This window comes from Otolemur garnettii, unplaced genomic scaffold (assembly GCF_000181295.1).
Source record: "Otolemur garnettii isolate 467f Iridium unplaced genomic scaffold, OtoGar3 scaffold00045, whole genome shotgun sequence".
Classification (NCBI taxonomy): Eukaryota; Metazoa; Chordata; class Mammalia; order Primates; family Galagidae; genus Otolemur; species Otolemur garnettii.
Genome location: NW_003852440.1, coordinates 7227627 through 7243444, shown reverse-complemented (window position 1 = coordinate 7243444; position 15818 = coordinate 7227627). Strand labels below are relative to the sequence as shown.

The following is a 15818-nucleotide window of genomic DNA, read 5'->3' as shown; positions in this document are numbered from 1 at the left end:
CTGGATTAAAGATTTAAACTTAAGACATGAAACTATAAAAATACTAAAAGAGGCTTGGCACCTATGGCTCAAGCGGCTAAGGCGCCAGCCACATACACTTGAGCTGGCGGGTTCAAATCCAGCCCTGGCCCACCAAACAGCAATGACAGCTGCAACCAAAAAACAGCCAGCCATTGTGGCGGACGCCTGTAGTCCCAGCTACTTGGGAGGCAGGGGCAGGAGAGTCGTTTGAACCTGGGAGTTGGAGTTTGCTGTGAGCTGTGATGCCACAGAACTCTACCCAGGGCGACAGCTTGAGGCTCTGTCTCAAAAAAAAAAAAAAAAAATTCCTAGAAGAAAGTGTAGGGAAAACACTTGAAGTAATTGGCCTGGGAGAAAATTTTATGAGGAGGACATCCTGGGCAATTGAAGCAACATCAAAAATACACTACTGGGACCTGATCAAACTAAAAAGCTTCTGCACAGCCAAGAACACAGTAAGTAAAGCAAGCAGACAGCCCTCAGAATGGGGGAAGATATTCAGAGATTATGTTCCTGACAAAGGTTTAATAACCAGAATCCACAAAGAACTCAAACCTATTAGCAAGAAAAGAACAAGTGATCCCATTTCAGAGTCAGTAAGGGACTTGAAGAGAAACTTCTCTGAAGAAGGCAGGTGCATGGCCTACAGACATATGAAAAAATGCTCATCATCCTTAATCATCAGAGAAATGCAAATCAAAACTACTTTAAGATATCATTTAACTCCAGTAAGATTAACCCATATCACAAAATCCCAAAACCAGAGATGCTGGCATGGATGTGGAGAAAAGGGAACACTCCTACACTGCTGGTGGGAATGCAAATTAATACATTCCTTTTGGAAAGATGTTTGGAGAACACTTAGAGAACTAAACATAGACCTGCCATTTGACCCTGCAATTCCTCTACTAGGTATATATCCAGAAAACCAAAAATCACACTACAACAAAGATTTGTATGAGAATGTTTATTGCAGCCCAATTCATAATTGCTGGGTCATGGAAGAAGCCCAAGTGCCCATCGACCCATGAAGGATCAATAAATTATGGTATATGTACATCATGGAATATTATACAACCTTAAAGAAAGATGGAGACTTTACCTCCTCCATATTTACATGAATAGAGCTGGAAAATATTCTTCTTAGCAAAGTATCTCAAGAATGGAAGAAAAAGTAGCCAATGTACTCAGTCCTACTATGAAACTAATTTATAGCTTTCCAATTATAGCCCAAGAATATGGGGAAAGGGGAGAGGGAGAGGAGGGGAGGGCGGAGGATGGATGGAGGGAGGATGATTGGTGGGACCACGCCTATGATTCATCTTACAATGGTACGTGTGAATCTTTCTAAATGTAGAATATAAATGTGTTAACACAATAATTAAGAAAATGACATGAAGGCTATGTTGACCAGTTTGATGAAAATATTTCAGATTGTATATGGAACAAGCACACTGTACCCCATGACTGCATTAATGTACACAGCTATGATTTAATAAAAAATACATATTTTGGATTTCAGAGCATTCCATATTTTTGCATTAGGGATTCTGAACCAGTAAAATGCGACATTAAGTGTATAAGTACCATCTAAATACTTGGAAAAGCAAGGGAGGCCTCAGTAAAGGCACCACTGTATCTTAGCACCTGGATGACTGCTGGTACAGGTGGTACCAAATAAATATCCACATGAACCAGCCAATATGTGAATGAAAGGAGCTAGTGCTGACTAGCACACTATAGTCGTTATAGATTTTTTGTTCATAAGACAAAAAAGGATTGCTTTGCATTTAGGAATTATGAAAGTACTTAAACACCTAAGGGTTTAAGTGATTTTAAAACACATGTGCTTGGAATCATAAAGGCCATTAGGGTTGAAAGGAACCTGGGACATCCTTGAATCAGAATCTTTCATTGTCCTCATGGGTAATTCCAGTTGCCAAAGGGCTGAAGTCACACCTCTAGGTAGTTAAGGCATAGTCCTCAGCAAGACCCCAAAATTCCACTAGGATATTTAGTGGCTCTCCTGAGAAATAACACTTATGATCCAGTAACCCCCAGTACTTTACTCCTATCTCTCTTTATGTGTGTGTACATATATATACATATATATCTTTAGTTTACAGAGAGAATGTAAAAAGTCTTCAATCTCATCACCAGACCAGACTGTGTCTCAGCACTCTGCTGTTGGTGAATCAGTCTCCCCATCAATATCTACCATGTTGCCCTGAATATAAGACACTGTCTTATATTATTTTTTCTCAAGAAGACACACTAGGGCTTTTTTTCAGGGGATGTCTTATTTTTATTAAGTATAATACAACAATCTACAATTCAAATACAGTTCAAATACAGTTAAGTCATCTTCTTCTGGAACCTGACAGAGGGAGCCAACCTTGTTGGTGGGGCTGGTGCTAGTGATGCGTGAACTCCTTCCCCTAGCCGTTCACACGTGCACAATAGGATGCCTGTGACCACGGTTACCACACGTGCACCTGCGCAAGTGTGAATGGCTCTAAGAAAGGAGCTGTGGCAGGTAAAAGATATTCCAGTCTTCCTTATCACTCCATGACTGAAGTGCATGATGTGGCTATGCAGCGTATCTGTGCAGATAGCCACGCCCATCACTAGGTCTTATTATTGGGGTAGGGCTTATAATCCTGCTAGGGCTTATTTTTTGGGAGATCTTATTTGGGGGGAAGCACGGTATCTCTCTCTCTTTTGCTTGCTCACTTGCTCTCCTGCCTCTGTAAGAGGCATCTGTTGTGCTGTTGTGTGATCTCTTTTATTGTCACTGAAGTCCCGGACCTTATTCCTGTCAACACAGAGGATGGACACCTGTGTTTTGGTGGTCATGGAATATTCCATTTATTTGATCACTTCCCTATATTTTGTCATATAATTTCTTTTTTTTTTTTGTTATTATAAACAACATTGGAGTAAGCATATTTTCACATTTTTTAATTCCTAGTTAATTATTTCCTTGGTAAATTTCTAAAAGTAGAGGCAGTTGGTCAGGCAGGGCATCTTCATTTTGTCTTGTCTGTCTCTTGAGTGGCATTATACATAATGCAACATAATTTACTTCATTGAAACAAAAGGTATGTATATAATTTTATGTGATGGATACAGGCCCCAAACAGGAATTATTTTAATAATTTGAAAAACTTGCCATTTCAAAGGGACCTTTATGGTGGAGAGAAAGACTGACTTTTAAAAGCGAGCCTTGCCCCCCTGCCATGTTTACTTTGAAAGAACAGGGTGCCTGCACTCCGGGCTCATAAAGGCCAGCTGTGCCTGAGTGTCAGACTGCCTGTGCCATGGCCAGGAGCGGGGAGGCAGGAGGTCCACTGCACTGACACTGCTTCCTGGCCACTGGAGCAGGAACTATTGGCAGGACACACTGCTGATGCCTGTGCACGCAGTAGCCTTTAGTGTAGGCCATACATCCTAGAGCGGCTTGTCCCGGAGGCTTTGCTGGGAATCGTGGCTTTCTCCCCATCACTGTGAGATACAGGAAGGAGCTTTTCTGCTCTTCCAGCAAAGCCCATTCTGTGTGCTGAAGCACAGCACACTAGGGGTCCAGACTGGGCATGGAACTGCCACCCCTTCACGTTCTATTCCTGTTCAAACATGATTCTCTGTTGGCTCCGGTCTGCAGAAAAGAAAGCAGTTCCAGCAGTTACTCGTGCCTCACTGAACTTCTCCCCACCGCTGTCTGCTACTGTTACAGCCAGGATGTGACAGGCTGTAGGGATCCAGTGTGTCCTTGCTGTGCTCTCCACAGCCCTCTGGATATGTAATTTTGACCTGCTTTGTGAAATAGCCCTAGTCCTTTCTTTAAAGTGCCTGCTTGTGCTGCGGTTTTAACTTTGACTCTTGCCCCTTTGTCCATCCGTGTGTGGTGAATGGACAGATGACAATTCTGTTGGTCAGTGAGAATCCACTGAGCACCCGCAGTGCAGGATGCCCCCAGGATGCTGAGGGGAGCAGCCTGCTCCCTGCCCTGCACCACACGCCCCCTCACAGGGACTGCCCTCATTCACTCTACCAGCAGACACGTGCAGACAGGGTGATGCTGACAGAAGGCAAATTACACCTCAAGGTTCATTTTGTTTCTAGCAACACCCGCCGGGCAGCAGAGGTCTGGATGGACGAATATAAAAATTTCTATTACGCAGCAGTGCCTTCTGCCAGAAACGTCCCCTATGGAAAGTAAGTGTCAGCCCTGCCTTCTCGTGCTCACCGGGATCCTTTGGTGAGGAGTGCGGGATGGGGCTTAAGACAGTTGCCCATGTTGACATGACCTCCTGGGCTCATGGGCCCAGGCATGCGGACAGTCCATGCTGTTTTCCAACCCTGTTCTTACTGACAAATTTTTTGTTTGATGTAGAGAACCTCTCTGATCTTAAAATGTACAAAAGAATCTTATTTCTGTCTTCTCCAGTATTCAGAGCAGACTGGAGCTTAGGAAGAAACTTAGCTGCAAGCCTTTCAAATGGTACCTTGAAAATGTCTATCCAGAATTAAGGTAAGTCACCAGGGACCGAGGCTTCTCCGCATAAAGGCTGAGAAGCAAATGAGGTCAGGGAGGCAGTAGAGGCCTCAAGAGGGGATGTGGCAGATGAACTGCAGGGGGTTGTGAAGCCAGGAGCCAGGTCTCACAGTAAGAGCGCGTGCCCTCCTCCACTGTGGCCCCCAAGTGCCCCAAGAAGGTGCTCCCCAAGTACCTTTTCCTGCCAAGTCATCCTCCCATTTTTCATGGCCTTGGAGGCAATTCAAGGCATCACCTCGTGTTAGCCTGCTCTTCCTTACACCCTTCACTGGTGGGATGGCGTGGCTGGAAGAACAGACCCCAGTCTCCAAGAGTAAGTGCCCTGTGCTGCCTCCCTAGGTCCCTGCCACCTGGGCACCTCTGCCCTGGCATGCTCAACCTTATCACTCTTCCTGTGCTCATGGGTCAGTGCTGGGAGGCAGAAGGGGGTGGGGGCTAGTTAGGGCAGAGACAAGGGAGTTTATCAGCCTTGTCAATTCCCATTGGCTTCAACTTACAGGGCATTGCTGTCCCTCCCATGGGTAGGCACTTAATAGCTCCCAGTGGAGGCTAGGAGGATGGGGACCTGACCACGGCTTTCCCCCTTCTGGGCTGTTTTAATCCCATGTGAAATGAGAATAATGCCAAAGCCCTGCTTCCCTTTGAGAGGATGAGTGATGGCAGAAATCCTCTCCTGATCCTTATTTCTATACCTGGCCTCTCACTCCGAGCTGATGTGAGCTCTCTGTCCCGAGGAACCTGCTGTAACCTCCTCTGAGGACCTGTGGAGCTGCTGGGTTTCCAGAACCATCAGAACTTCATCTTCTTAAAGGGACTATCAGGCAGGTCCCTTAACATGGCACATTTCTAGTTCTAAATATTCCCAGAGCATTTTGCACAGTGACTCACATGTCCCCAGCACAATGGCTGTGAATGCAGGAGTGGCCACCATTGTCTTTCTGCTGACACCTCCCAGAGCCCCTGTCCTGGAGATCTGTCAGAGAGCTGGGGAATGGGGCTCACTGCCTCCCTGCTGTTCACTGATTAACTCTTGGGAACTCTGCTTTTAAAAAAAATATGTGAGACACCAGGAGGCCTGTGCCCCTGGGGAAGAGGGAGGGGAGAATGCAGTCTCCTCCCGCCTCTGATTCCCTCTGTGGGACAACTTTCAGTGGGGGTTACAGGGCGGGAAACCCTGGCTATCATCTCTCCCCCTGCCAAGAGGGGCTTCTCCATTGTGGATTTTAGCCCCTGCAGGTCCTCGCTTTGCTTTTCCCTGTGACTTGGTGGGTCAGAGTGCCAGACAGAGAGACATCAGACGTACAGTTTCTCCCTGAGCTTGCCCAGGAGTTGGGGTGATGCTGGGCCCTGCACCCATACAAGCCACATCCAAGGCATCTGGCACTGTACTGGCTGGTGAACCTGCTTGTCTGTGCAGGGCAGGGCAGGCACTAGCTTCATATTTTTATTGTGTCTTTAATCTCTTCCATTTCCTTAGTACTTGGTATGGGCCAGGCACTAAGCTAAATGCTGTACTTGACCCTAGCCAAAGAGCCAAGAAGCAACTGAACCGAGTGCTTTACCTGAAATGTTTTATGCAGTGTTTGTACCAGACCTGCTTTTAGTAGGCATTGCACGAAAGAGCAAATTGAGGTTCAGAGAAAGTGAGTCTTGCCTGAAAAGATCACACAGCCAGCACCTAGCAGAGGTGGGGCTGCGGGTTAGGGCTGATTCTGAAGCATGAGTCTTATTGCATTGTTTGTCTCAAGGCCTCTGCCACATCTACTCATTTTTCCCCTTTATTGGCTGACAGTCAAGTTTGAGTATATAGGAAAGTCTGACGCAATAGGATCTGACCATGTTGACTGATTTTCTAAGTGACTCCCAGTAAGACTAACACTGAAGGGTGTCAGAAACTTTTTTTTTTCCCAGAGAAAATTGTCCGTTTGTGATGCAGACGCACCAGTTTAAGATTTCAAATGTTAGGTAGAAATCCAGAGACTAGGAGGAATGCCATGGTACAGAGGGGCACAACAACGCCTAGTAACCAGGCCTTTCTTTTGCTCCTGCAGCCTGTGCCAAAGTCACTGAGCACCGGGGTAGGTAGACGGTGTCTGGTGCCCATGTGGCACCAAGCAGGTGATTCTGATGTTGCTTTTCAGGGTTCCAGACCATCAGGATATAGCTTTTGGGGCCTTGCAGCAGGGAACCAACTGCCTCGACACTTTGGGACATTTCACTGATGGTGTTGTTGGAGTTTATGAATGTCACAATGCTGGGGGAAACCAGGTATGTGCAGGGGTGTGGGACGAGGGTGGAGGTTAGACACCCACTTGCCGCCTTCCTTCTGTGGTGGGAGCTCCCTGTGAAGAAACCTCTCGGCAGAGGGGACATCACAGAGCTAGACTGACTGTGGAGCCTCTCCCAGCTTCCAGCCAAGCTCAGCTGAAAAGAGCCTACTGGTCGAGTTGATGGTTGCAGGGCTCGTGGCCTTAGTCTTCTTGTCAGCTCTGTCCCCCCACTATGTGCACGCCTGTCCCCCCACCCTGAGGCACTCATTCCACATTTGCACCTTCATCTGGCCCCTGACTATGACGTGACACCTGCCTGATGTTCCCAGCAGTAGACGCTTCACCAGGTACTTGGGCAGCTGCTGGTTATTGGTGTCCCCTGTTAGGTAATTATAGCTTAAGATAGAAAATAGGAATTCTTAATTGCTTCAATGTGTTTCTACCTTTTCCTGAGCCATGAAAACCTACCATCTCCCATCACAGGAAAGGAGGCAGTGAAGGCTGATGGGGCTAGTGTGACCTGTGAGCTCCAGAGCAGTTTGACCAGGAGATGACAGTGGGGAGTGGGCAGAGCGTGACCTTTCTGCATGGAGACGCCTGGGCACTCCGTGAACTCTTTTCCCCCTTCTGGAAAGTTTGCCTGGCACCAAGAGGGGCCTGCATTTAAGAACAAAAACAGGCCATTTAAGCATATGGACCTTAAATTTATTGATCCTTTAACTAGACATACTTTTGAAAGCAGTATGTGCTTTTAGGTAAAGTGGCTGGTCCATTTCCTCCCAGTGAGTATCCAGACTGACCACAATCCCCAGGTCCTTTGGCTCCTTTCTTGCTGATGTGCTCGCCGTGGTTGCCCAAATGGCGTGGACATCCTAAATTAGACATGAGAGGGGCAGCTGCCTGCCTCAGGACGAGGCTGACCCAGTGCCAGTCAGTGTGGGGCAGGTGTCCGGGCCTGGCGCAGCGTCCCCCGGCCCTAGCATGTTTGTGTCACTCCCCGTCTCCCCTCTGTTTTAGCCTGTGGGTCTTGAGAATGCTCCCCAGGGAACAGTCCACGGCTATGGGGAGCACACACGCCAGCCAGCTTACTGGTTTGAAGTATTTATCCAGGTGGCAGGTGGCTTCTCTCTGTGTTCTTGTTCCAGACCCCATGAGTGTCAGACATGGCTTAGAAGTCAGAATCCATAAAGAGGGAAGAAGTAGTGGGGTGGAGGCGGCATGGGCAGAGTGAAGGAAGACATGGCCAAAAGGGACAAGGAGCTGTTAGTATTTGTTGGGTGGGCAGAGGCAGCAGGGAGAGATGCTGTACCCACGACAAGTGCCTCTGCATCCCTGACAGCTCCTTAGTCCCATGCCCTGCTGCGAAATGTGGTTCTCACTTACTGCTTGGAAACCAGAAGGCCTGGCTCATCACCTGTGTAGCACAGTGGTTACGGCACAGCCACATTCACCAAGACTGGCAGGTTTGAATCCAGCCTGGGCCAACTAAACAACAATGACAACTGCAACAAAAAATAGCCAGGAAAATAGCCGGGCATTGTGGCAGGCGTCTATAGGGAAGCTACTTGGGAGGCTGAAGCAAAAGAATCACTTGAGCCCAAGAGTTTGAGGTTGCTGTGAGCTGTGACACCATGGCACTCTACCAAGGGCGACATAGTGAGACTCTATCTCAAAAAAAAAAAAGAAAGAAAAGAAAAGAACCCAGGAGACCTGGGTGACACCCTCATCTCATGTAATTGGTGATGCAGGCCTGGCAGGGATTACCACTCTTACTCGGGTGCAGGTATGAGTAGCGGAAGCCAGCTCACTCTGGCCACACTCCTCACAAGTGTCTCATGCCATGCCTGGACCTTCAGTGCTGAGGTGGGAAAGGCAGTGAGCATGGGGAGCATTTCTCATATCTTTCCACCTGTCACCATGAGGAGAATCCACTGAAGTGCCTTAGAAAAGTGAAGGTTGGTGAGGAAGAGGGAAATGAGATCTGCTTCTCATGAAGATTGGGTTCAGTCTAAGAAAGGAGATTCTTCGGGGCTTGGCAGTGCGGCTTCAGTGGGGATCACACCGAATGTAGAAGTTAGGATAATTCGTGCAGGGCGAGTGAAATCTGCTGTCTTTAGCGTAAGGATCACAGGGTGGAGGGTGGTGACAGATTCTGTGCTGTTGGGGCTTCAGGCTTCTCTCACCACCCCCTCTGCATGACTCACCTCTGTGTTTCATTGCTGGGGTGTCCTCTGCCATGGTGAGAGTGTTCTGACGGCTCTATACAGGGGAGGGCTGCGTCCCGGGGCTCCAGCATCTCTGCTGGGAAGTGCTGTGTCTGCTGCTGTGGAGTGCAGACAGTGGTGCATCCGGTCAGCCTCACACCAGCTCATCTTCTTTGGGCTCTATGATCTACTCAGCCCCACTCACTGTCTCACCTCAATTTACTGTGTTAACCAGTAACACAAGATAGAAAGGCTGGGTCCTGGCACGGTGGCTTTGTCAGTGGGAGGTGGAGACTTTGCCCCTCAGCCTCCCTAGGAGGCAGCCTGTGTCCTGCTTTCCTGACACACGGCTGCGGCCTTGGCTCCCAGGTCCTGCCCAGTGTGGGGTGCTAAGCAGGGGGGCTATGTGAGGAGCAGCCGCAGCCCTGACCTTGGTTTGACATCAGCTCCAAGGTAGAACTCAGCTTAGTGGCAGAACTCAGCTTAGAACTCAAGGTAGTGGCAGCTCAGGGCTGTCTTGGGAAACAGACAGGATCAATTGCTTTTCCCTCTTGTGCTGGTGTGGCCCTCCCTACTGTTATTTGAGGCTTTTTCATCCTTTCCAGTGAATAGTGCTGACACCCCCGCCCCCCATGCAGTCACCCTTTGCCCACACTCATTCCACCTCTGAGAACCCTACTCTGGAGTCGCCCCCTACAGGACACTGAGGCCAAGTCCTCTGCCCAAAGAGCCTGGCCTAACTCTGGTCAGAGGGCACAGGCCTCTGAAGTGCTCCTAAGCGATCCATTTTGATCCACATGAGGGTCTGGGGGGGGGGTTCTAGTGGGAGAGGCAGCATGGTGACACAGTGACACGGGTCCTGCACCCCGTACCTGGGAACACTGCTCCAGAGACCAGCCTGAGGCCAGCAAGCTTTCTGTCCCGTGGAACCCTGGCTATGGTGGAATGTTCTAGATGGGCACCGCACATGTGGTTACTGAGCACTTGAGATACAGCTAGTATGAACTTAATTTTTTATTTCACTTAATTTTAATGAATTGAAATTTAAATAGCTGTGTGTGGCCAGGAGCCAGCATAGCAGAGCACACAGTCCTGGGGGTGACAGGGACCGAGGAGCATGTCTGCCATGGTCTGGCATCCCAGTCGTGAGCTCACCATGAGTAAGTCCTCTCTGGACCGATAGAGAGTGATGCTTTTTGGGTAGTGTGCCACATGGATGAGAAGTGAGAGGGAAAATAATATTTCCTACCTGAAAATAGGGCATGGTGCTTTGGAACAGTGAGATTTGTTGGCTGGTTTCCAGCTGAGCCTCAGCAGACACATAGGAAATGGGGAAATGAATGGCCTTTCTTTTTAAGAGTGGCAGCTCAGAAAAGCATTCTTAAATATTTATGAACTTTACTTCACCAATTCAGATGATTGAAATGCAACAGAAGAACAAAGCAGTAGCCAGCTCTGTTCACATAACTGAATTAGTTTTTCTGGAGTTCTGTGTAAAGTCTGCTCTAAAATAATAAGGTACACAGTAGCAAGAAGGTTGTGGAAGCATCAGATGTGGTTTGCAACCAGGCGTCAAAGAAACTCCCACCACCTCCCACCACCTGCTGCCAAGGGCTGTCTAGAACCTTCTCACAGCAACAGTGTCCCATCTGGGGCTGCTGTCTTTTTTCTTAGAGATGGGTCTCACTCTGTCACCTAGGCTGGAGGGCTCATTTGGGATCATTTGGGAATGCTTTAGAGACCTGGTGCTCTCCAACCCGAATTAAGCCAGGCTTTCTGGGAGGGAACCTGGTCTCAGGAACCTACATCAGGTTGCTCACTGCAGCCTTGGACTCCTGGGTTCCAGTGATCCTGCCTCAGCCTCCCTAATAGCTGGGACTATAGATATGTGCCACTGGTTTTCTTCTTCCACCTTTTTTTTTTGATAGAGATGGGGTCTTGCTATATTGCCCAGTCTGGTCTCAAACTCCTAGTCTCAACCATTCTTCCCACCTCAGCCTCCTGAAGTGCTGGGATTACAGGTGTGTGAATCAAACCACTGTGCCCAGCCACACTGCCCTCTTCAGTGGGCGTCTGTGTGTGTCCTAGGGTCATTGGCACTGGCAGTGTAAATGGGATCAAAGCGGTGAGGACATAGCTTTTCCTAAACTTCTTCATCCTGATGCCACATATATATGGCTTCCTCTGTCTCCTTCCAGTACTTCTCTGACCAAATGAACAAGAGAAAACAAACTTTTTCCTATTTTATACCCGGACAGAACTTTGCACTTTGACACCAGATGTGTGGTTTTCCCCGCCACACCAAGCAGCTCTTCAGTTCTCTGCAGGCACTACCTGGGTGTCCCCCCAAGATCCAATTCAGCCCTAACACTGTCTGCCCAGAGTTAGCCCAGATCCCAACAGGCTGAGTGCTCAGTCTCACACGATACCCCCATTTCAGACCCCAATCCTAGGTCCAGGTTGTCACCTGTGTTTCTGACCAACCAAATTTAAATCTGGGTTCCCACTGCCCTCTGGTGGATTCAGCCATTTGTAAGCTCAGCTGATGGAACTCTGGAGAACAGTTTACTTAACAGGTTACCTGAAAAGGATGACCTGAGGAGCACTGGGTGGAAGAGACACATATTGCAGACTCTGTGTGGAGGGGTGTGGAGGGACTACCACACTCAGGTGGGGCCCCCCACACTCCACGTGTTCAGTGACTTATTGCAGAGTCTGTGTGGAGGGGTGTGGAGGGACTGCCACGCTCAGGGGGGCCCCCACACACTCCACGTGACTTCTCCGCTTTTCACATTCCAGCTTCAGCGATTCTATGGAGGTTTTATCACGCAGTGTTGATCAATCATAAACTCAAGCTCCACCCTTTCTCCCCTTCCCAAAGGACAACCTGCGGAGGGGACTGACAGTTTCCAAGCTTCTAATTGTGGCTTGGCCCTTCTGGTGACCAGCCCCAATCCATGAGCCCACCAAGAGTCACTTTAGTAGAATAAAGGGTTGTCCTGTTACTCAGGAAATACCAAGGGGCTAGCAGCACTCTGTCCTTGGGGCTGAGATCCAACACTAGAGCAAAAGATGCTCCTACCCTGTGGCTCAAGAAATAACAGCTGTTTTACGAGCCTTGTAATCATGCCTGAAACCAGGGCAGAGAACAATATGTAGTTTATTATGTCACATTATCCTAAAGTCTGGGTGACACTGAGTGGCAGTGGTGCCTTTGGAGAGCCTATGTAATTAACCAGCTGTGTGCAGGGACAGCAGCATGGAGTGTGGGGCCTGGACTTGCAGGGCCCGTGAGGGAAGGGCTTGTGCAGGGTCGGGTCCCTGGTGCCTGGTGCACAGGCCATGCAGGCTTCTATTCTGGGACTTATCATAGGCATTAAATAGGTGGCTTATGAATTTTTAGTAGAGAAACTTGGCAACAGTTCAGTTTTTCCCAAATTTATTTGCCCTAGAACCAGAATAGGTTTCATGGAATTCTTTACGGAGTAAAATTTGACAAACACTAATTAAAAGGTGAGAAAAAAGCAGCTCAGGGAGGTGAGGAGATGTGCCCGAGTCCCACCACACACACACTAGGGGCCGAGGAGTCCTCACTGAGCCTAACACCAGCTGTCTGTGCCTCTGTGTCCTCTCCCGGAGCTCTGCAAGAGCCACAGACCGTGCATCCCACCTGTGACTGCACAAGATTACAACACCGGGGTCTATAGGTTCCAGTGTTTCTGTAATAATAGACCATTTATTCTAATGTGATAAGCACTGGAGAGTGAAGGTCTTTAAAGATTATTTATCCCTTTCCTTACTGTTGTCCTCTGAGAACAGAAAAATGCAAAACAATGTCTTCAGCTGAGCACCCACAACACAGGGTTACAGTGCCAGCCACATACACCAAAGTTGAAGGGTTTGAACTCAGCCTGCCAGGTAAATAACAATGGTAACTGCAACAAAAAATACTCAGGCATTGTGGTAGGTGCCTGTAGTCCCAGCTACTTGGAAGGCTGAGGCAAGAGAACCGCTTAAGCCCAAGAGTTTCGGGTTGCTGTGACCTGTGACTCCATGGTACTCTATGGAGGATGACATAGTGGGGCTCTGTCACCAAAAACAAAAACAAAAACAAAAACAAAAAACCAATGTCTTCATAGCACTTCATGGTGCCTGAAGCTACTGAACATGTTTATTTATGTGCCATTCATTTTCCCCCACTAGAAAGTGAGCCCAGCACTGGGAGGCAGCTGAGTCGTGCAGGTGTGCAGTAGATGGACAGAGGGTGCAGTGGCTTGTCTGAGCTTAGAGCAGAAAGGGGAACAGCTGTGGGTGGAGCACCCCTGTGGGGCTCTGAGTTGGTAGAGACTTGGCTGCTTCTGGATACTAAGAACTCACACAAGCGTTCCTCCCTGATTGGCTCAAGCTGGAGGGTAATAGTGAAAAGCCTCACCTCCTGTCTCCGTGTGGCCCGGCCCAGGGCAGGTTCTATCCTCCTCTGCCTCCTGTGGCTGCATGCATCCCCTGCTCTGGGGGCTGTCCTTTCTGATGGTCTTAGTCTTTAGAATGATTGTCCTCTCAACCTGGTTTCAGCCTGAACTTGTGTGTCTGTGTGTATGTTTATATATTTTTTAAGTTATTGAAACACTCTCTGGCTCAGTTTTCTCATCTATAAAATGAGAACAATAGCAGCAGTCCCCCTGGGGCTGTTGTATAAACAGTTTAAATAGTGCTTGGTACATAACACCCAGTGAAATTTAGCTGGAATGTCTGTGAAGAAATACACAGACTCATTGCTCCAATGTTCAGAGAGCTTCCTGAATATCCATAAATCAACTCTGCACTCAGTTATAGGTAAGCGCTATATATTTTGTTTAAATTGGCAAATTAAGTGTGTCATATAGTTTTCACACATTATAATCTACACTCATAAACACTATTTCCAAACCAGGCCTGCATGGGGGCCAAGCCATTCTGAGAGAATGTGGGTGGACTAGTTGCCCCTGACTGTCCAAAGATTAAGTTAAGGTTTTCACAGATCACACTGAATTACAGAAAAATGGACACAGTGTTCTAGCTTGCTTTGGGGGCTAAAATAGTTAATCTTAGTTACTGAGGCTCTCAAAGTACTTCTGGCCAACTTAGGGCCGACCCTGAGGGTCCCCATCTGCAGAAGTGCTGTCAGCAGCGCGTCCTGTGCTGGGTCTGAGTTGGGTCAGGGGTTCTGGACCACTGTCCACTGTGACATGTCCTTTTGGGGAGACCTTGTTGATGTCCCTTCTCTGCTTTCACATCCCCATGCAGGGCATGCCTCTGACTTTGGGGTTTTGTGTTATAGGAGTGGGCACTGACGAAGGAGAAGGCAGTGAAGCACATAGACCTGTGTCTCACTGTGGTGGACCGCGCGCCTGGCGCCCTCATAAAGCTCCAGGGCTGCCGAGAGAATGACAGCAGACAGGTATGGCCCTCAGCCTGTGGGCACCGCTCTCGGCTCAGTCCCCAGTGCCATGTCTGCCCATCCCTCGCGGGCTCCGGGCTGCGTCCTGCAGTCCGTCCGTCCCTCGCGGGCTCTGGGCTGCGTCCTGCAGTCCATCCATCCCTCGCGGGCTCCGGGCTGCATCCTGCAGTCCGTCCGTCCCTCGCGGGCTCCGGGCTGCATCCTGCAGTCCATCTGTCCCTCCCTAGCGGGCTCTGGGCTGCGTCCTGCAGTCCGTCCGTCTCTCGCGGGCTCCGGGCTGCCTCCTGCAGTCCGTCCATCCCTCGCGGGCTCCAGGATGCCCCCTACAGCTCTTGCTGCAGCATGCTCTTAGCAGTAGTGGGTGTCACCATTTGAATGATGTCTCTTGTCCTATCAGACTTAAGCCCTAGGCCTCACCTGGCTTTTTCTGTTTATATTTTCATTCCCTCCCCATGCCACTGAACATTTTAAGGATAAATTATGTGTTTTGGTTTATTTATTAAATATTTTTCCTGTTTAAATTTACAGAAATTCTAAAAGATTCACATTGTAAGGGATGAGACTTTTACACATACATACATACAAGTGTATATAAGGATGAACTTCCTTAAAACAATTCAGAATATACTTTATACCATGCAACCTGGTTTGCTCTGACATACTCCCAGGTAGACACTTACAGTCACACCCTTTCTCAAGCCACGGGATGGCTGTGTCATGAAGAGGGAGAACCTCCAGCAGGCCCTGTGTGGAGTACTGCCCCCCCATCACCACCCCCACTTAGGAGAGAGATAGGGTATAGGGAAACCGAGGTTCAGAGCCTGCTGGAGCCAAGAGCCTTCTCATCCAACACTTAATTTCACAAAAGGGGAAGCCAAGGCCCAGTCATTACCTTCTCCCTAAAGACCGGGAGCATCTGGGCCAGTTGCCAGGAAAATGATTACAGAGGACACTCTTGTCTGTTGTCTCCAAATCCCACACATGCCTCTGGGATTTGTGTTCCTCCTGTGCTCTTCAGACCTCCAGCCTGTCTTGGCGGTAGGAGTCCCAGGAACGTGCTTCCTGTCAACATCCCTGCGTGCTCACCTTTGCTGACACTGTGTCATGACTTGCCTCATAAGCTAAGGGGATACAAGAGTGGCTGTCAAACAGGGGAGGACATCCCTCAGACCAGACCACCTAGAACTTGGCAAGGCTGGCATCTGCTGGGCCAAGTATTAGGCAACCCCTGCTCTCAAAGCTCAAGGCTCATTTCCTGGGATGTCACAGGGCAGAGATGTCTTTGGTGGAAAGAAGTGATGAAATGAAGACTCGACCTGGTCTCCAAACTG

At 48.7% G+C, this 15818-nt stretch overlaps 1 protein-coding gene across 2 annotated transcripts in view; it reads left to right on the top strand.

Annotated features, from left to right (window-relative positions):
- The window catches only part of GALNT2 (polypeptide N-acetylgalactosaminyltransferase 2), a 208148-nt gene that overhangs the window by 185357 nt on the left and 6973 nt on the right, over nucleotides 1–15818 (top strand). For both annotated transcript variants that reach the window (XM_023513885.1, XM_012805913.2), the window contains exons 12-15: nucleotides 4144–4236; nucleotides 4469–4552; nucleotides 6718–6844; nucleotides 14368–14487. In XM_023513885.1, the coding sequence (XP_023369653.1) occupies nucleotides 4144–4236; nucleotides 4469–4552; nucleotides 6718–6844; nucleotides 14368–14487 (424 nt within the window). The remainder of the gene's footprint in view (nucleotides 1–4143; nucleotides 4237–4468; nucleotides 4553–6717; nucleotides 6845–14367; nucleotides 14488–15818) is intronic.